The sequence below is a fragment of the Dipodomys spectabilis genome, unplaced genomic scaffold, assembly GCF_019054845.1.
Source record: "Dipodomys spectabilis isolate Male_0828 unplaced genomic scaffold, ASM1905484v1 ptg000007l, whole genome shotgun sequence".
NCBI classification, from domain to species: Eukaryota; Metazoa; Chordata; class Mammalia; order Rodentia; family Heteromyidae; genus Dipodomys; species Dipodomys spectabilis.
In genome coordinates this window covers 2,555,270-2,576,464 of record NW_024870684.1, presented here as the reverse complement: position 1 = coordinate 2,576,464, position 21,195 = coordinate 2,555,270, and the positions used below count along the sequence as shown (strand labels likewise).

Below are 21,195 nucleotides of genomic sequence, written 5' to 3'. Positions count from 1 at the left end.
TTTAGACTTGGGTCTCCTCGCCAGGATACCTCTATATACCCAAACATTGTAAAATACAAAACAATTCTGAGGTACTCTAGTCCTAAGCACTTTAGATAAGAGCCATGCAACTTGTACAGCGTATCTGTATTTTATTATTTATGACAATGACATCCTAAACCATCTTAAAAGTTGTAAGGCAAGATGTAAGCAGAGGAAAAAAATACTGATTCTTTAAACATATAAACTCATAGCACTTGACAGTGATGCGTACTTAATCCTCATAAAAATATTAGATAATTTACTGGTATTCCTGATCATCAGAAATATTAAGAGACCAAAAATGCCACTAAAAAGATGGTTTCCCAGGAGTATTCAAGGTCAAGTATACTTCCTGTAAGGGAATGAAGAATTTGCTACATTTCTTGGGATCATCAATCTATGACAATCCAACACCTAAACAATACTTAGGAATTATACTGGAAAGATATTTAGAGCCAAACTAGAAAAACAGGATGAAACTTTACATTTATGGCAAATTCTGAAGGGATGGGCAAACAATATTTCAAAGAACTGCTTATTAGTTCTCTTTTTATGAGCTGCATTGATATATATGCATGCATAAATATGCAAGAGGGTCTTTGTGTACAGCAGGGGATGACCCCATTAAAGTATCCTCAAGAAGCTTATCAGTGGGAGAGATAGACAAAACCATCAGGTACAGACTAATAGGACAACCTTTTTCACAGTGGGTGATCAATGTATGTTACTTATGCTGACATCTGAAACCAGAAGGCACTTACTGGGTCAAGAGTGAAGGGAACAATGTTCCAGACAGAAGGAATACCTAGTGCAAAGAACCATTAGGCAGGAAAAAAATGCTTAGGACCAATAAGTCAAGATGGCTAACTCTCGATCAGCAAGGAGGAAATGAAACAAGATAAGCCTAGAAAGACAAGATCAAACAGTGCCTGTGGTTTATAGTAAAGACTTCTGGAAGTGGTGCTGTGGCTAAAGTGGTAGAGCGCTTGCCTTGGGCTGAAGAGCTGAGGGACAGCGTCTAGGCCCTGAGTTCAGGCCCCATAACCGACCAAAAAAAAAGAAAGAAAGAAAGAAAAAGACTTCTGACTTTATGATAGCACTATGCCAATCTACTTAAGAATTGTGAGGCAGAAAAGTAATATGATCTGATTTGTCTCAATTTTTAGCTAGGCATGGTGGTGGTGCACACCTACAATCCCATCTTCTTCTAAGGAGAAAGCCAAAGTGTCTTGAGTTTGAGACTAGAACGGAAAAAGTTAGTAAAACTCTATCTAAAAAAGCAAAATTAAATTAAAGAATTGGGGGCATAGCTTAAAGCTCAAGGTCCTAGTTCAATCCCCCACAAAAAAAAATCCCCAAATATTTCCCCTTAAAAAACACCAACCAATCTCCCAAACAACTCCTCTCTACACTCAGAACGTCTTACTGCTGAATGAGAGTAGTACCTTATAGGAAAGAGAAATGGAGATACCACTTCAGCCAATGCACATCTGATGGAGCTCAGTGACAAAGGGGATAGGCAATTAAGAATTTCTGATCAGGGCTAAACATAGTTTAGCAGTGGAGCATTTTCCTAGCATGTACCAGGCCTGTTTGATCACTCTCCCACAAACAAACCAACAAAAGACACCCCTCCCTAAACTTATCAGTAAGCCTGATTGATCCGCCAGTGGGAAGATATCTATCTGCAAGTCTGAATTTCCTGCTGTGTGCTTATTTTAAGTTGATAGATACCAGAGCATGTTGGTGTGATGTCAGAAGTGACTCAGTGGAAAAAAAGGCAAAGACACATGACAAGAGTTGATTATTAAAAGGTCAAGTTCCCTAAAAAGGCTTGCATATGTAGAGATTCATTTTGAAAGAGAGGATGCTTCCTCCATAGGAGAAAGAAGGAGAGAGGCAGACAGGAAGAGACTGGCAAGTGGGAGGCATGTGTGATGAGGGCTCACGTGTTATCTGTTTCTGTGATGTCTGCGGCCATGACACCATATAGCAGAGTAGTAAGCTGAGGTGAGAAGTTTGAGGGGTGAAGCAGAGGAAAGGAAGAACCCACTGGGGAGAAAGGAGAAAGGACACTGTCTCACCCACACTGAAGGTACTTGCTGGGTCCCCATTAAGACTGAATTCCCAGGGAGCTCAGAGGCTGATATGATGAGCTTGTTACATCATACAATCAGTGACTGGAGTAAGAAAGGCAAATTACCTAAAAAAAACTCAAGTATATAGGTAAATGTTGGCTAATTTTTGAAAAATAACCTTTTAATCAGAATCTAAACAAAATTAAACAGGAAGTGAACTGTGTTGTAATTTGTTTACTATTTACTTGCTACTTGACTGTAGCAGTCCCCAAGGGAAGGGACCTGCACACTCCACCCTGAGCCAAACTGAGGCTCAGGGGCCACTTGCCTGGAGAGCATTACCACATGTACAATCCCTGCAGTCTATGAACCTTTGCCAGTCTGGTCCAACAGAGATGATGTAAGAATGACTTAAATAATTTCCACACTGCTTTAGTGAAGTGAGATTCCAATGAGAAAACTGATTTCAAGTGGAAAATCAAAGGTTTACAACATCCTTATTTCTAATGCTGAGACATAAATTTCTCTTAATGAAAAGATCTTGATACTTACTTTATCAATTCTCGTCCTTCAGAGCTAATAAAATATTCAACCAGCCATTGACAAGCATCAAAACTTTTTGAAAGTAATGCTTCAATAGTAGCAATCCATTCTTCAGTATCAACCCTTTTATAAAAAAAGCAAAAAGCAATGTTCATCTCCAGCAAATAACCCAAGAGTATCACTTCTTCCTACCTATTGGGGTAGAGGATAGGTTAAATGTTCACTGACTACACTAACATGGCTCAGTGGACCTTCATGCTCTGGTTACTTCTGACATGACTCTTCTCTCCCCAGATAAAAATGTATTAAAGGAGCTTTAGATTGGCAGAGTGCCAGCCTCGAGAAAAAGCTAAGGGACAACTCCTAGGTCTTGAGCTCAAGCCCCACTACCTGCACAAAAACAAAACAAAATCCTTCAATTGGAAAGGTTAGACAAGTAACATTTTGGATATACTTATCTACATCTATTCAAATACATTTAAACTTATAATTTAAACATATATATATATATATACACATATTTATACATTTAAATTTTATTTAAAATGTATATTAAAATTATATGCATTTAAATATTCATATATTTTATATATTTAAATATATTTATATTTCAATTATTTTACAGTATTTTATGCTTCATTGCTATAGCCTATAGAATATTAATATTTTGTTATATTAATATAGAATATTAATATTCTACTTTATGGAATAAAATCTTTGGGCAGTAAAAGGTGCCATGACTATATCATACGATCCATGATCTCACACCACTCTGAGACCCCTAATGTCCTCAGATGGTGACTAGAAACAAAATGGAAATAGTGTGTAATGTGAAGACCCTAGGAGCAAATTTTACACATAACAGCAACAACTAAACATTTGCCTAATGAATCCTACAGACTTTATTGTTTGTATTGGCACTTGAACTCAGGATCAGGGTACTTACTATCTCTTGATTTTGTGCTCAAGGCTAGTGCTCTACTACCTGTGCTATATTTCTACTTTTTTTTTTTTTTTTCTGGTTAATTGAAGATAAGAGTCCCATGGACATTTTCTGCCCAGGTTGGTTTGAACTTGGATCCTCAGATCTCAGCCTACTGAGTAGCTAGGGTTACAGGCCACCAGCAATGAAACTACCATTATATTTGTAATCTTCTTAAAGAGTTTCACTAAAAAATGTTTCCTGAAACCTCCCAGACTTAGAGAAGCTCACTTTGCTGAGAAAGAGACTTCTGACTTGGGTCTCTTCACCCTAAATCCTTTAGGTATTTCTTTCAAATTGCTGCTCAACATTCTTTATTTTTAACTCTAGTCACTAAATAACTACTTACCTACAACCTGTGTAAGCTGGGTGCTAGAGATAGAAGCCAGTGATGAATAAATAAGAAGTTCCTACAGTATCAATCTGAACACACACCCTTGTTCAAAGCCTCTCCAGGATATACCATTAATAAAAGCCCAAACTTCCTACGTGGATACTCCATACTAACTTGAGGAGTCCCTTACAAATACTAGGAAAACCCAGCTTGCTAGTCATTTGCTAGTCATTTATAGCACCTTAGGCATGTCTTGTCTGCAACTCAGGTTTGGCCCCTTCTCTACTTTTGTCCTTTCAAAATCCTCTGAGGACATCAGTGTCTTCAAAGTCTATTCTTGTCTTGTTATCTAGATATGATTTTGCACAGTTCCCAAAATCATAGTGAATTTATAACGTGTACTCATTATTTCATTTTATCTATCCTTCCCACTAGACTGAAAATTTGAAAACAAAGATGATGTTTCATTCAGTGATCTGAATTTATAAATTTACCTTTAACTGAGTTAATCAGTGACTGTTATATCACAACCGACTATTAAAGCATCAGTCTCACCTGAGTTTTTTCTTTGTCCGTAGGTAGGTCTGAAAAAGGAACTGAATGGCAAGCTGCAAGCTCACCTTTGCCATACAAGGGTAATATGGGTGTTTTAATTTAGTCTGAGAGAGAGAAGGGAAAAAGAAATAATGTTTTCCACAGAAGTTTCATAGATTATTACAACTTACTTTGAATTGACTGCACATGACAAGGTTAATTTTTTTAAAATCTAGCTCATTCATTACAGAATTACATTTAAATTTTTAGAAAGAGGCAACATCTTCATTTTTTTAAATGAAGACCTATCAAAATAGCCTTTAGATTGTTCATTAGGATGTTAAGCACTCAAGAGTCTAGGAACATTGTTTCCATTTTTGGTACATAACATAATGATCACTGAAAAACAAGAAATAGTGGGAAGTTTATCTTGAGGAATATATGATTATAAGTCATTAATAAATCTTTACGAAGGTCATTAACCATCGATATATACCCAACTACTTGACCTCAAAGAAAGGCACTTGTTTAAAAATTCACTACATGGAAATCCACTGGTTTACAATCTATAATATACATCTTGAGGGCTGCCTGCATCCCAATAGGCACCTTTGTGAGAAATCTTTCTTGTACCTAATCTAAACACCGAGCGTAAAGGATGCCACTAAATGCTTTCTTCTTTGTAACAACATAACAAGTACTTACAGCATTCAATGAGGCTAAAGACAAAACAAAACTGAAATAATCACTACTGTACACATCTCTATTCTTCATAAACTTGAGGTTTTCATCTCTCACCATCTACAAAAGAAAACCATTAATTATTTTAAGAAACAGGGTAAAATATTCAATATGTGGAAGATAGTGCTAGTGAAATGGTTAGATAAGAAGGATAATATGGGTTATAATTTGATCATTCTCTCTGCAGAGATGATTGATTTCCATCTATTAATAGTGTATTCCTTTCCTAAAAAACTTTCCCATCGTTTTTGCTACAAAGAAACTACAGAATAAAAATTTCTTCCTCTCTGAAGTTTTAAGTTTTGAAAAAAAAAATACAGAAAAATACGAGACACTGTAAAAAGGCAAACCTCTGGGAATTCAGGAAACTACTATACAAGGACTAACAAGAGACAAGGACTAACAAGAGACAGAGTTTATACAAGTGATTCTATGCCTCCCTGTTTTAAATAGCTCAATTGTGTGTGGTGTGTGTGTGTAAACTACTATACAAGGACTAACAAGAGACAAGGACTAACAAGAGACAGAGTTTATACAAGTGATTCCATGCCTCCCTGTTTTAAATGGCTCAAGTGTGTGTGGTGTGTGTGTTTTGCCAGGGCTTGAACTCAGGACCTTGGCACTGTCCCTGAGCTTCTCTGGCTCAAGACTAGCACTCTACCACTTGAGCTTATTACCCTACTTTCATATTTTGTGGCTGGCTGTGAACTGTGATCCATCCTTAGATTTGGGCCACCTGAGCAGCAAGGATTACATGTGGGAGCCACCAGAGCCTCGTCTCAATTCCTTAACAAAAAGCTCCACATCTTTTTTAAAATCTCCATCTTGGCTTATTTAGCTAATAATGCCTGGACTCGGGAACTACACAGTCCTGAATTTAAATCCTGTCCTGTGATTCTGGAAGGGCATTTCTCTTTTCTGAGACTTAGCTTTGCCATCAAAAAAAAAAAAACAAAACAAAACAAAACAAAAAAACCCGAAATAAAATATTACTCTACAAAAGTTTCTTTTCCTTTTTCCCCTATATATTGGTCGTACTAGGGTTTACACTCGGCCTCATGCTTGATAGGCATGTACTTTACCACTTGAGCCGTGACTCTTGCCTCTTTCTTTTTTTGACAAATTATTTTTTTCAGCCAGGTTCTCAAGGTTTTGCCAGGGCCTGGCTTCAGACTGCAATTCTCCTACCTATGCCCCATGTAGACGGGAATATGTATGTAAACATATGTTTGGTTGTTAATATGGGATTCTCACTAGCTTTTGCCAGGCCAGCCTTAAGTCATGATTCTCTCATCTTTGCCTCCTTAAGTAACTAAGATTAAAGATATGAGCCACCAAACGTTGGCTACAGGTCACCTCTACCTCCTTAAGAATTAAGAGACTTGTTTAAAGTCAGTAGCAGAGCAGATATTCAGTAATAATGATCATCACTGACCATTTGTACAAGTAGGGGATGAAGTATCACAAGAGTGATAAATCAAGAAGGCTTTAGACCTACAAGATAAACTGATATTTATCTGGATTTTCTCCTTCAAACTATTTACATAGCTCTTACCTGGTATATTCGAGCAGGCATTTTCTCCACAAATAGTCCCTTCTTCTCACCTTTTTTTACCAGCTTGGTAAGAATGGAGAGTCGGTCATTATTAGGCCGATGCGGCCGAGGAGATGATTGAGGTGAAATCTCTGGTGAAGAAGGTGCTGACCTGAGAAACCAAATCAGAACTGTTTAATATGAAGTTGTTTGTGCTACAGCAATCATTACAACTTATCAGCTCATAAGCAGAAAACTAGCTTGAAACATAAACTGTTTATTTTCCTCATCTAGTATGTTAAAAAGCCAAATTAAATTCACTGACAAGACCTTTATTCAAACAACTGCGTCTGCACAGTTCTATGCTTTGACAGAAAGTGCATGCAGTAAATGCTGCCAAAACTTTAAAACATTGAAAAATAAAATTATTCTACATTGAATAATAAAAATTCTAATTAGAGTGAAATAATTTAAATATGCAGTCTTCTAAATACAAAATAACTCCTATCAGGAAACATAATGTCCTGGGAGCATTGAGTGGAAAAAATAAAGACAATTTTTCTTTTTAGAATATTTTTAGAATTTCTCTTTATCTAATGATCTTTAAACCCCAAAGAGTATATCATCAAAGATCACAATACTATGAATCATATAGCAATTTATATGGAAGAGAAACTTACAGAGAGAGATCCTCAGCTTCCTGTCTTACAACGCTTACTCGACTTTTCTTTGGCAATACTGGTGAGTTTTGATCAGATACTCTTTGGTAGAAGAGCATATAGGCATTCCAGTATCTTCGACGTACATCAGTATATGGATTTGCTATTTGATAATGACATTAGCAAAGAAATCTTTGTAAATAAAAAATGTAGACTAAACAAAGGACCTGTATACTCAGCAAGCAAATTTATTAAATTTGTTAAATGCAAAATATAAGTACAAGTGGATCTCAGAGGAATACTGTGTAAAATGAAGTGAGGGTACTTTAAGAGTTGCTGAACTGGACCAGATCACTTACTCTGGAGGTGAAACAGAGCAGATTGATGGAGGAGGGGAAGGCAAATACCTTTAGGAGTCTAAATTTAAGCAAAAGGCAAGCAACATTTAAACATGTGTGCTGTGGCACAGGGTAAGATCATATTGACTTCATTTGATCATTTTGGCAAAGACAGACAAACCTAGGTGAATACTGGACACGATTACCACCACCAGATGCATGACTGGTGAAACTGCAGCAAAATCTTAAGAGTGACTTTAGAAATGTCACCAAAAAGATTTTAAAATTAAGCTTTAGAGATGCTAAGGTCTCTGCAAAATGGTTTTAATACAAAATGATTTTAAAGTAAGTTCTGATAATACATGCCCTTTCTCATACTATTTCCCCCTGGGGGTGGGGTTGTAGAAGAAAAATCTACCAGGTGATAGATAATATATAATAAACGAAAATTTAAAGCTCAGTACTAGAAATGCCTTCTCTAATAATCATACTTTTGTGTAAGTGTAAAGGAAACATAGGCATTTGAGTGGGCAAGTACTTCTGTAAGACTTAAAGCTCAAAGTTTTACTTGGAATTTTTCTCTGATGTATCTCATCCTCTTTACTGACTATAATGAGCACTACCTAAAAATATTTTTAAAAATACTAACTGTACGAAGAAGTTTCAATTCCATAAGTCAGGTTATGATAACGTATCTTAATCAATGTCACCCCTTCCATTGTTCTCCCCATTTTTAAAAACTTTTGTTAAGTAGCTTGAAGAATAATTTTACTTTTGTGATTCTATAGCTAGAAAAGCATTATTATACTTACTTTGATCATAAACTTTAGGTCTATATTCTCCTCCAAAGCATTCATACTCCAGAGTCTCATCATTTAGGTCGAATTCTTCTATAACTGTATCATTAAATTTATACCACTTTCCTTTTCCACAGCCCCTAGAGCCCAGAGATTAGACAGATATTTTAAGGTTAAAAAATCCTCATCTCTTACCTTTGTCTCTATGTATTGCCTAAAAATAAAACAGAAAATAGCTAAGAAAAGCATAGCAATGACAATTTTAACTTCTAAAACAGCTTGGCAAATTGAAGGGGCAGAGTTATATATCAAGCTTTAAACATTCAACATAGCAGTTCCTTTGCATCAATGATAACTGGAGTAGGAGAGAAATGGGAAAAGGGATGGCAGGTAGGCCAGAGAGCAAGTGAGAGATACCTTTAGAAAATAGAATGCTTGTGGCTTATGCCTATAATCTGAAGCCAGACTGAGCAGAGAAATTCACTAGACTCTTATCATCAATTAACCAGCAAAAAGCCAACATGGATATGTGGCTCAAGTTGAGAGTGCCAGTAATGAGTGAAAAAATTGAAGTTGAACGTGAGTTCAGTAGTTTAGACTCTAGTGAAGGGCATGTACGCGCACGTGTATGCGTGTGCGCGCGCACACACACACACACACACACACACAGAGAAACCCAGCTACTTGGGAGACTAAAACTGGGAGGACAACAGTTTAGAGACCAGCCCAGTCAAAGAAGTTTAGAAGACCCCCTACCTCAACCAATAGCTGGGTCTGGTAGTATATGCCTGTTATCTTAGCTATGCTAGAAAGCCTAAAACAGACTTTGGCCTAGCTGTGTAAATCTCTACCTCAGAACAAAAAATGGCTAGAGGTATGACTCACTGATAAGAATACTTTGCTATCAAGCATGAAGCCTTGCATTCAAACCTTAATATAGAAACAAACAAAATCCCTTACCGCCTGTCTTTAATGAAGGAGTAGTAATGGCCCGCATGTGCCTGTCCACTGTGTACAATGACACCAACAAGTTCATAATTTTCTGTAAGGGCAACTTTTTTCCGTGGGGAGCCCCCACCACCTTGATCCATATTTCTCCCATTTTCACCAACTTCAGAAGATGAATCCAGGCGAGCCATTCCTGAAACTGTGTAAGGCTCCATGTTTAACATCCAGGGAAACTACATAAAGGCAAAAGAAGACCATGTTAGTCTTGTTTAGGAACATATTCAGCAAGTGCAGTAAAAGGCTGTATTGTCCTCAGTTAGGAGGCCTCTCCAATTCAAGTACAACATCTCCAATAGTCTAAGTCTGGACAAATGCAAGTCGCCCTTGGAATACCAATTACAGAGAGCAATTTACACTTCACAGTTATGCTAGGATGTCTTCCAGGATGACCAAGGTCACTGTGGATCTGCCTGTTTCCCTAGCAGTCACTTTTCAAGACCAGGGCTGCAGATTCCTCATTCTGCTGAGACTGGAGTTTGACATGGGCATAAAGACTTTGAAAACAGCAAGGAAAAGTGGGTGTGTGAGGCATATAGGCCATTCTTAAGTCTGCTACTGGGACAGTCTGGAGACAACCCCTAGAACCACCTCTGTTACTCATTTCAATAGTCAAAGTAATGTTCAAAGAACTAGCTCAGATCATCTTGGCAGGTGTTTAATTTCTATTCTAATACTATATCTTTATTTCCAGACTAAAAATTAACTTAGAAGAAATCAAAGCCCAATCAGCTGGGGGCTTGGGGTAGGGTGGGGTGATTGGGAGCACAGCTTCCCACAACTAGCTGGGGTCTCTGGTCTGAGACCTGGAGTCCAGTATGTAGGGTGGTAACCTTCTACAACAGAGAGCTACATCAGCTTAGCTGAACCTGCCCTTATCACGAATCTGGCAATTCAAGATTTTATGGAGCTTTTATTTTTTTTTTAATCTTATAAAGGTATTCACTCCATCTGAAATGTTACTTTGTGAAAGTAGTTTTTCCTTTGTGTGTCATGCTAGTCTCTTGGCTATGGCTGATAGTTTTAATTTTGTAACTATTTCCTTACTTTATGATAGAGTAAGGAATTATTAGTTTAATAAATGTAGTACTAATACTTTATTTTTTTAATAATTAAAAGATTTTATTGACTTTTGTAGATCAAAGGTACTCAAAGGCTTGTTAATGACAAATCCCACTATCTCCTAATACTGCAGAAGCAAAAAACAATTTATGAAAATAAACTAAAATTCACTAGAAAAGGACCATTCTTCAAATGGTAGCTTGGACTAGCAAATATTCCCAGACCTCAATAATGAAGTAAGCTTTAAGTTTTAAACATGATATGGCTACAGATAATTCTCTACAAATCCTCAGTAAAAAAAAATAAAACTTGAATATATACTGTGACCGATTTCATTTCATCCACACAGCCTTCCAATGATTTAATCAGATGACAAAGTGACAAAATACAAAAATATTGTTCTTATAAAAAACTATTTAGAATCCATGTAGTTTTTATGCTAATAAATATAAACATAATCATGTAATTCCTAATAATTAGCCATGCTACCACTTAAACATATTTTCCTTGTATGCTTAACGTAAGGTAACTTTTTTTCTGACAAGGGCCATCTGGATACTAACATCATTTGCAGGCCATACAAAATTATCAATACAGGCAGATGGTCTTGGAAGTTCATAGGAAACATATACCTTTCTGTCCCAACATGTACCAAACAACTGTGAGGACCTCACATTGCTTATGGGCTGGGTGTTTCTCACCTGTTTTACATGAACTATATCAAAACAAACTACTTGTGTGAGATAAATATGAGAAATTCAGGAAGGAAAACAATTTACCCTGATTTGTTCATCATATTTAATAGAGCGTCCACTCTCCCAGTCAAATCCAAATCTCATTAGGTGAATTACCAACACACTAGGTAAAGACTTAATACAGGTCCTTTTCACTGTTATTCTCTAAAGAAAAAAAAAATTATCTCCATGAAGAAAACATAAGAACAAAGTAATTAATATAAAGGCCTCCCCACCCTTGTAAAACAAGTAATGACACAATCTAGGGGAAGCAGCAATCAGAGCTTAGTATTGATTTTTCACCAAGAAATAGTATGAGCAGCAAATTAAACTTTTCTTAAAAGGAAAAATGCAATACCTTTTCTTTGCACTTTTCACAGTAGTATGCATTACTTCCTTCCAGAACTTCTCCTCTAACAAACTGGTCCAAAGAAATTTCCAAACTCTGACAAGAAGTAACTCCTAGATTGAGAGCCATGAAAGCTTCCTCACGCTCATATCTAATTAGGAAATAATATAAAACCCATCAATGTAGAGTTCTTAAAGCTATCACTACACTGAACTTAGGATACAGAATATTCAAGATCAATAAAATTAGCACATCTCAACACTTTAAAAGTATACTACCAAATAAAAACACCAACTTGTGTGACAATTTAGAATTGCTTAAAATTATAAATGTCAACACAAAAATTTTTTTTGGGGGTGGGGGGGGGGGTCCAGTTGTGGGGCCTGAACTCTGGGCCAAGCGCTGTCCCTCAGCTCTTTAGCTCAAGGCTAGCACTCTACCACTTGAGCCACAGCACCACTTCCGGCTTTTTTTTTTTTTGCTTATGTGGTGCTGAGGTATGGAACCCAGGGCCTCATGCATTCAAGGCAAGCGCTCTACCACTGAGCCACCTTCCCAGCCCAATAAATATTTTCTTAAGTCCACCAAGGAAAGATAGAAACCCAAGAAATTTATTAAACATTTATAGATCCACTAAAATATATTTATAAATCTTTTAACAAAAAAATTGTAACATACTAAAATGTTCATGTTAATATGCTTCCCTCTTCCTCTGTCCCTATGTAGGGGATAAACCTCAGGGCTTTGCATAGGCTGGTCATGTATTCTACCTCAGAGCTAACACTACAGCCCAGTAACACTTCCTGTGTCAATGACATCTTCACTAACCTGTGAGGACAGTCTTTACAGATCTTCTGATCAGAATAGATACCTTGAAAAGTATTCTTAAAGATTTGGTCTCTTCCCATTTTCTGTCAAAATAAAAAGTGCAAATTGTAATTAATGCCTCTGGAACTTACAGACTGATTCACAGAGCATTTCATTTAGATCTATGCCGAAATAATGATCAAATAACCATCAAAATAAAAAGAATGATTTTGGCAGTTTCAGTTAGGAACCAGTGGAAGGCCAATGACCTATCATCAGATCCAGTACAAGCTATCAAATAAATGGAAAAGAGGAAGTTCACTCAGAATCATTAACATAGTATTTTCCATGATTCTGAATCCTCTCTTCTTGTGCCACAATTACAAAGTTAGAAGAAACTCTCAACAATCTTTTCTTTTTGCTCATGACCAGAATGTTACAAGTTTACATTACTGTGAAGACATGAGATACAAAAACTGTGCTACTGATGACAGGTCACCAATCAGTGATAGCAGGTAATCTTAGAAGACAGTAACATCATGAAAGTTTGTGGTGTTGCAGAGAAGAGGATTTGGGTACAAATACAACCACTGACAACTTTTTGATGTGGTCCCCCTACCTCACCTCCCTTGCCAGAGATGCTTTTAGTTCTTTCAACTCACTATAGACAGGAGCATTTCTGAGGCCAGACCACCTTAAAGGACATGCAGCAAGAACAGGAAGGTACAAACAGTCATTACTAGGTGTTATAGACTAGGAATTTATGAACTAATCTATTGATTTTGTATATGTTACATTGTTTATACCAAGAAGAACTGAATCACAGCTGATGTTAAAGGTTTAAAGATCGTCTGATTTGTTAGTTTTTAAGTAACCACAAACCCTAAGGTTCTCATACTATAATTAGGAAGCTGAAGGGAAAGTGCAACTTCCTACCTTCAAATATTCGTCCATCTGATCAATGAGACTAGTGAAGAATTCATAAGCATCCTGCTGTTCTCTCACATAAAGTTCTTTGTTCCACATTTTGAATATCTATGTGGTAAGAATTAAATGTTTTAAGGAAAAGTTGCAATTTCTGAACAAAACAGACAAAGAATACATGTAAATGTGTTTAAAAACCAAGTTGGGATTAGGATGAAGTGAGACAAATTTGTGTTCAGCCACCTATGCTGTTCTACCAGCAAGTCTCTATAAACTTAGCTGCTCAGGGGGCTGAGCAGAGGTGGATACAGATTGAGATATCAGATAAAAACTAAAAGTCTGTCTCTTAGAAATTAACCAAATTCTTGGGAAACTCACAAAGTAGTCCATTTTGTGAAATGAAGTGAAGCACTTGGTAGGTTCAGAGGAATTATCTTAACACATATATTTGAGTATGTTGGTCCTGGTACTTGAACTCAGGGCCTGGGTGCTGTCCCTGAACTTATGTGCTCAAGGCTAGCGCTCTACCACTTTGAGTTACAGCTGCACTTCTGGCTTTTGGTAGTTAATTGGAGAGGAAAATCTCATAGGCTTTCCTTCAGGCTGGCCTTGAACCATGATCCTCAGATCTCAGCCCCCTGAGCAGCTAAGTTTATAGGTGTGAGCCACAGGTATGCCTGGCTTGGAACAAAACATTTTTAAAGAGTTAATATGTGGGTCAGTGGATGGGGGAGGGAGCTAGGAATGTGGCTTAGTGGTAGAGTGCTTGCCTAGCATGCATGAAGCCCTGGGTTTGACTCCTCAGTACCACATAAAATAAAAAGCTGGAAGTGGTGCTGTGGCTCAAGTGGTAGAGTGGTAGCTTTGATCAAAAACAGTTCAGAGACAGTGCCCAGGCCCAGAGTTCAAGTCCCAGGACTGGCCAAAAAAAAAAAGACTCACGAGAAATAGTCAAAACAGATGGCCAAATTTTTACAAATCATGAATGACTACACTTAACATTGTAAACATTTGAAACCAAGTATAAATTCTACTCCTAATTCTTATAGGTTTTTAACAATGGGATTAATCTAGAGTTAGAAAAGATACAAAACCATCATCACTGAGGAAAAATGTAGTCTAACTAAATATTTAACATCTTTAAGTTAATACAAAGTTGCTGGGAGAAGCACCTTCCAGAAGTTCTCAGGTACATAATACTGCAGCTTGCTTTCCATCAAATGCCCAAAGAGAGACTGTACTTGGTAAAATACACTATCATCTGGATTGTCTGTGTCATCATCCACTGAAAGCAGGGACTAAAGAGAAAGAAATGTACTTAGTTAGGTCATTTAATTGCTTCACAGGAAACCCACACATGTACAAAAGGATCTGAGACTTTCTTAGAATGTTATACTCTATGTGGCTCTGTACATATTTACCTTTGATATTTCCTCACTGTTTGATTAGGAAATTCTTGTAATCATACTAGGATCTCTTTAAGAAATGAAATACAACATGTGGAATATTTTCAAAATATTGCCTGTCATATCACAACTATGACATTATTACAAATCACTAATGACAGAGCCTATACATAAATCATAGTAAATTCATAGATTGTAATAAGAATGACTTTGGAGGTGAAACACATTAAGTCAAGTTTATCTGTTATAAAGGCAGATATAGAAACAGCAGATTTATGAAAATGTGTGACTAAGACCATGTCTATACTCAGAATCTACTAAAACTTCCTAGTTGTCTTGACTGAATTAAGCTAAGAAGCAATAAGAAAGTATGGAACAATTTCAGGCAATACACAGATCATCTTTCATATCAAACATGATGAAGAGAGAAAATCACCTCAGGGAGCCCAGGTTGCATATACAGCTGCTGGAAGACTGCATTCATATAACAGGTAGCGCCACCATTCCTGAGCCCCACAAAGCCTGAGCTGGATCTGCTATCCACTGGGGGAAGGTACTAGGAAAAGACAAAAACAACAGCAAAGAGATTTAGCACCTCTAACAGACTCCACTGCAGCCATATGTACTGTCTGTGAGGAGAAAAAAGTCCACTCAGATCCATCCAGGATCAGGAAACTCACACTAACAAAGTCAATGAAACTCAATGTTTCTTTTTTTGCTCATCAAGTATTTAGCATACAGCAGCTCTGTATTTTTTTGCTCATTTTTGTAATAAGGTATTAAGTTACTTGATCATCACTCAACAAATATTTATTGACACTATGTGCCAATGATTTAGAGAAAACTGAATGTTTGTGGTCTATGGCCAAGGGAATTCAGTCTAGCAGAATTAGATAGAAATTAATTAAGCAGATATACTAAATGCATTTTAAAACCTGAAGATGTGTTGAGGGGGGGAAAAAAGGCAACATGGTTTTATCAGAGGTTACCACAGAAATCCCACAGTGGTTAAGAAGGCTTGTATTCATTTCTTCCCTTTTAGAGAAGGTAATATTGTTTTACTAAACTTTTTCTTTTTTTGGTGGTACAGGGGTTTGAACTCACTTATATTTGTTGAACATTCTATCACTTGAGCCACACCTCCAGCCCTTTCTATTCTGGTTATTTTTGAGATGATAAGGTCTTGTATTGCACTCAGGCCAGCATGCACTACAGTCTGCTCTCCACCCTGCTCCCACCCCAGATAGATGGAATAAAAAGTATATACCCCTCTGTTCAGTTTTTTCTTTTGAGATGGGGAGAGGTGTCTCAAAAACTTTTTTCTTTCTTAAGTCAGGGTTGAGCCAGGCACTGGTTGTTCACACCTATAATCCTAGTTACTCAGGAGGCTGAGATCTGAGGCTCACAGATTAAAGCCAGCCTGGGCAGGAAAATCTAAGACTTTATTTTTGTCAGTTGTGAGGCTTGAACTTGGGGCCTGGGCACTGTCACTCAGCTCTTCAGCTCAAGGCTAGCGCTCTACCATTTGAGCCACAGCACCATTTCCAGTTTTCTAGTGATTAATTGGAAATAAGAGTCTCATGGATGTTCCTGCCCAAGCTGGCTTTGAACCACAATCCTCAGATCTCAGCCTCCTGAGTAGCTAGGATTACAGGTTTGAGCCACCTGGGTTCCTTGAGACTCTTTCCCCCAATTAACCACCAGAAAAGCGGTGCTATGGCTCAAAATGGTAGAGCTCTTGAGCAAAAGAGTTCAGGGACAGTGCCCAAGCCCTGAGGTTCAAGTACCATGACTAAAAAAATAAATCTGGGTTGTGCTTCCATGTAGCCGAGGTGACAGGTACATGTCACTACTCACTATATCCAGTTTTGACTGAGGCGGGGGTCTTACTGAGTTTTTGCCTGGGCTGGCCTTGAACTGTGATTCCCTTCAATCCCCACCTTCCTAGTAGCTACAATTATAGGCATGAGCTACTGGAGTATTCTCTTGGACCTTTTCTAATAAGTATACACTACTATTTCACTGACAAATATGAAATAATACAGATCCTAGTAGTACTTTTCTGGGTAGAAATATTCTAGAAGGGCTGGGAAGGTGGCTCAGTGGTAGAGAGCTTGCCTTGCATGCCTGAGGCCCTGGGTTCAATTCCTCAGCACCACATAAGCAAAAAGAAAAAAGCCAGAAGTGGTGCTGTGGCTCAAATGGTAGAGCGCTAGCCTTGAGCTGAATTGCTGAGGGATAGCGCCCAGGCCCAGAGTTCAGGCCCCATGACTGGACCCCCCCCCCAAAAAAAAAAGAAATATTCTGGAAAAAGTATCTTGGCTAACATTCAATATGTACTTCTTTCACGAGGAAGAGGATATTGTAATTAGATATTGAAATGTGATTATGACAGGAGCTTAAATCCCACGCCATGATCATACCTAGCACATCGTGTACTTGCACATTCATGTAATAATGGAGAAGTTCACAAATATCTCAACACCTTGACTCAAGGAAGGAACTGCTAGATATCATATTGTTTTAATACCAGATATTAACTTAGAGAAGGGTGACAACTAAGAGCTAAATACTACTTAAATTTATTTAAAATACAAAGCATAGACAAGAAAGTTACAAGAAAAATTGGTTCATAGTAGCATAAAAGAGGCATTTTCTCCATTATGCTGGCATAATTTCTTTTTTTTCTCTTGTATACTTTTGTTTTTTTAACACATATTTTTTATTGCAAAGACACTGTACAGAGAGGTTACAGTTACGTGAGTAAGGTAATGAGTACATTTCCTATTGAGCATTGTTATCCCCTCCTTTGTTTTTCCCCTATCATCTCCTCCCTCTCCACCTCCCCAACTCCTCCCTACCGCCCCACCCCCAAGTTGTAAAGTTTGTTTTCAACACAGTATCTTGTACATCTCATTGTTACAATGGGTCAACCTGTATCCTTTTTTTAAATAAGTTTTTTATTGTGAAAATACTGTACAGAGGAGGTAGTAACATGAGCAAGGTAAAGAGTACATTTCTTATACAGCATTGTTGCCTCCTCCTTTGTTTTTCCCCTACCATCCCATCCCTCCCACTTCCTCAACTACACTGCCCTACCCCCACCTGCCTAAATTGTAAAGTTCGTTTTTCGACACAGGTCTTGTACATATCATTGTTGCAATGGGTCAATCTGTATCCTTATTTAAACATTTTGTTATTTCCCTTCCCCTCTCCAAATTATACCAACATCAAATATAGTGAAAACATGGGGGAGGGACATACAAAACAACAAAAATATCACATGGTACCTTATAAATACATTAGAAACAATAGCAAGGAAGAAAAAACCACTGTGTCCCTCTCTTGGGGTTCATCTTATCTGATCTTTTCTGCTTGTCCCAGACATATATTAGTTATTGCAAATAAGGGAAACCATGGGACCTATCAACCTGTATCCTTATTTCATCATTTTGTTATTTCCCTTCCCCTTCCCAAATTAGAAAAAAGTACATATAAGATGCAAGGCACAGGAATCAAATACAGTGAAAACATGATGGCATAATTTCTGATTTATGAAAATATATGTTCATATTTTAATGCTTGATGTTCTGCTAATTACATAAAAACATGTAAAGCTAGAGCATAGCATAAAATAAACATCATAAATATGAATAATCAGTTTCCTCAATTATGTGCTCACATATTCTAAGTCCTTACAAATGCCATTTCCTCTGTGTAGGGTACATGTTCTCTTTTCCTTTCCTGACAAACCTGATATCTAGCTCAGGCATCCAAAGGGTAGATCTGACTGCATGACAAAAGAAAAAGCAAAGGCAGTTTTGAAAGTGTCCTCTCACTCCTGGTATTTGAGGGTAAGTGCAACTTATTTCCATCCTGCAAATCCTACCATATCCTAAACTGCTTTGTGGCAACATAGTATTGCTCATATTCTCATGCTGAAATGGAATGAATGACTGCCTTCCCTGCTTCAATTGGTCACTAGTTCTTAAGACTCTATATCAAGTTTCATGTTCGCTAAGCTTTCTAAGAAACCATCACTAGGCTGGTGCCACTCTGTGTTAGTGGAGCATCTAAGACATAACTTTATTTTACATGGTGTCACATTCTGTGATATGTGTATGGGTCTATCTCTTTTGGTATACACATAAAGATCTGCTTGAGGACTGACATTCTATTTTGAGATCTAAAAGCCTAACATACCTTTGCACCTGGAAAACTCTATGAATCTTATGCTCTATTACCTGGTATGATGCCCACAAAAAGCTACTCAAAAAATAGCTTATCGAGGGTTGGGCGCTGGTGGCTCATGCCTATAATCTTAGCTACTCATGAGGCTGAGATCAGAGGATCGTAGTTCAAAGCCAGTCCTGGCAGTAAAGTCCATGAGAATGATTATCCCCAATTAACCATCAAAAATCCCTAAGTGGAGAGCAGAGGCTCACAGTGATAGAGTGCTAGCCTTAAGCAAACTGCTGAAGCATAGTGCCAAGGCCCTGAGTTCAAGCCACAGGACTCTCTTTCTCTCACACACACTCACACTCACACACAGGCACACACACATACATACACACATTAGACTCTACTACCAACTTGAAATTGCCTCTCTTCTTTAAAAGCATCCATTTCATAATATACTACAGTATAAATTGGTGATAAAATGTTAATAGCTATTTTAACACCAGTGAACATAGCATGCAGTAGACTCTGTGTTCAGAAAAATGCAGTCTTAAAATGGCTTAAAGGACCATTCTAAAAATATTAGGTGCAATATGGCTTAGAAAACTTACATCAAACTCCTTTGTAAGAGCAGGGTCAGGCTGATGATGCATAGAAAGCAGTTCTTTTGTAATAATTTGAAGGTTTGAAGGGGAACTGTCTGCCAACATCACGAGGACTTCATAAGCTGCCAATCGACTATTCACTGTACTACACCTACAAGTAAGACACAAGCCAATTTCAACACTAAATCAACATTGAGCCACTTTCCCAGTGGGGCCCTCTCACCATCTTTCTTTTTGCTTTAGTCATTTTTTAGATGGAGTATCGCAGTTTTGCTTAGGGCTACCTTCAAATAACGATCCTTCTACCTATGCCTCTTGTATAGTTTAAATTTCTGCCCTGAGTCACCATGCTGACCTTACTGGTTGGGTTAGTGCCTCATGAACTTTTAGCCCAGACTGTCCTCCCAATTTCCATCCCTTGAGTAGCTGGAATCACAAGCATGTGCCACTCTATCCAGCTAGACATAATTATTACAACATGTTTCCCTTGGAATTTGTTTATGTCCAAGTTAACCACATTATTTGGTTTTCCATTAGATGATGGTATACTTTTTCCATGCTTACTATGTGTAAGGTGGGCTTCACACTAAGCCCTTTGCATGCATTTCTTTACATAGCACATACTATTTTCCAGGACACAGATAAGATGAGAGAAAAACTCCAAGTTAGAAAAATCATTTTGGACTAAAATTTTGAATTAGAATTTTTACCAAAACTGAACACAACGTGCATTTTCCATACTTTGGATGAAAATCCTGCTGACTGATGGCGGCACTGCCAGCTGGAGAATGACTATTTAAGATGATTCTAGAAGCTCGGAAAAGGAAGTCATCTAGCAATGGTTTAATGAGTGAAGAACCTGGAATAAATCATAAGATTCAAGTTGAAAACAAACACATATTTTAATACAAAGATCCTATCTTGCACTTTCCTATCAGAGAGGCAAAGGCCAGCCAAAGAGCAGTGTGTCTAGTTTAACAGAACATTGATTTTGTGAGTGTACTACTGTACTACCCCATTCTGTGTGGAGGATAGGATAGAAAGGTGAACAAAGGAAGGTGCCTTCCTGATTTATAAGCCTGTGATACAACAAAAGGAACCAAGCTCTCACCCTGAAAGCATCAAGGCCAAGTACACTATAAGGCAGAATGGATTAGAGAATACATACAATGGTTTATGAAACTATTAAGCATTGTGTTTTTCAGGCAAAATGATTTTCCTTCCTTTCTTGTTAAGAATCACTTTTTTCTATATATATACCCTATAGGTAAACAATATTCTGTAGAATTTAGTTGTTATAAAAGGGATATTTAAACTTTTGGTTTGTTGCCTAAATTTACAATATTGGACATATGTGCTTCTTCTCAAATCCCTTATGTACATCACCACTAGGAAAATGGTGGCTGAAGGAGCCACTACTCCCCAAGATGAGAATCATCCTTAAAAGAATTAAGATACATAATGTAATAGATTGTACATTATGAAGCATATAAGGCAAAAAGAGACCTACTTGGATTAAAATGTTACATGACTCAGCCGTCTTGAATACTGTCATTTTCTTTA

General features: G+C 37.5%; 1 protein-coding gene across 2 annotated transcripts in view; it reads right to left on the bottom strand.

The window, feature by feature from the left end:
• Usp24 (ubiquitin specific peptidase 24) overlaps window positions 1-21,195 on the bottom strand; it is a 125,439-nt gene that overhangs the window by 25,344 nt on the left and 78,900 nt on the right. For both annotated transcript variants that reach the window (XM_042699227.1, XM_042699235.1), the window contains exons 41-55: window positions 20,374-20,491; window positions 19,639-19,783; window positions 15,285-15,404; window positions 14,615-14,740; window positions 13,455-13,553; window positions 12,540-12,622; window positions 11,721-11,862; window positions 11,408-11,527; window positions 9,522-9,742; window positions 8,577-8,701; window positions 7,448-7,589; window positions 6,789-6,939; window positions 5,198-5,293; window positions 4,514-4,617; window positions 2,652-2,765 (exon numbers count right to left, since the gene is read on the bottom strand). In XM_042699227.1, the coding sequence (XP_042555161.1) occupies window positions 2,652-2,765; window positions 4,514-4,617; window positions 5,198-5,293; window positions 6,789-6,939; window positions 7,448-7,589; window positions 8,577-8,701; window positions 9,522-9,742; window positions 11,408-11,527; window positions 11,721-11,862; window positions 12,540-12,622; window positions 13,455-13,553; window positions 14,615-14,740; window positions 15,285-15,404; window positions 19,639-19,783; window positions 20,374-20,491 (1,906 nt within the window). The remainder of the gene's footprint in view (window positions 1-2,651; window positions 2,766-4,513; window positions 4,618-5,197; window positions 5,294-6,788; window positions 6,940-7,447; window positions 7,590-8,576; window positions 8,702-9,521; window positions 9,743-11,407; window positions 11,528-11,720; window positions 11,863-12,539; window positions 12,623-13,454; window positions 13,554-14,614; window positions 14,741-15,284; window positions 15,405-19,638; window positions 19,784-20,373; window positions 20,492-21,195) is intronic.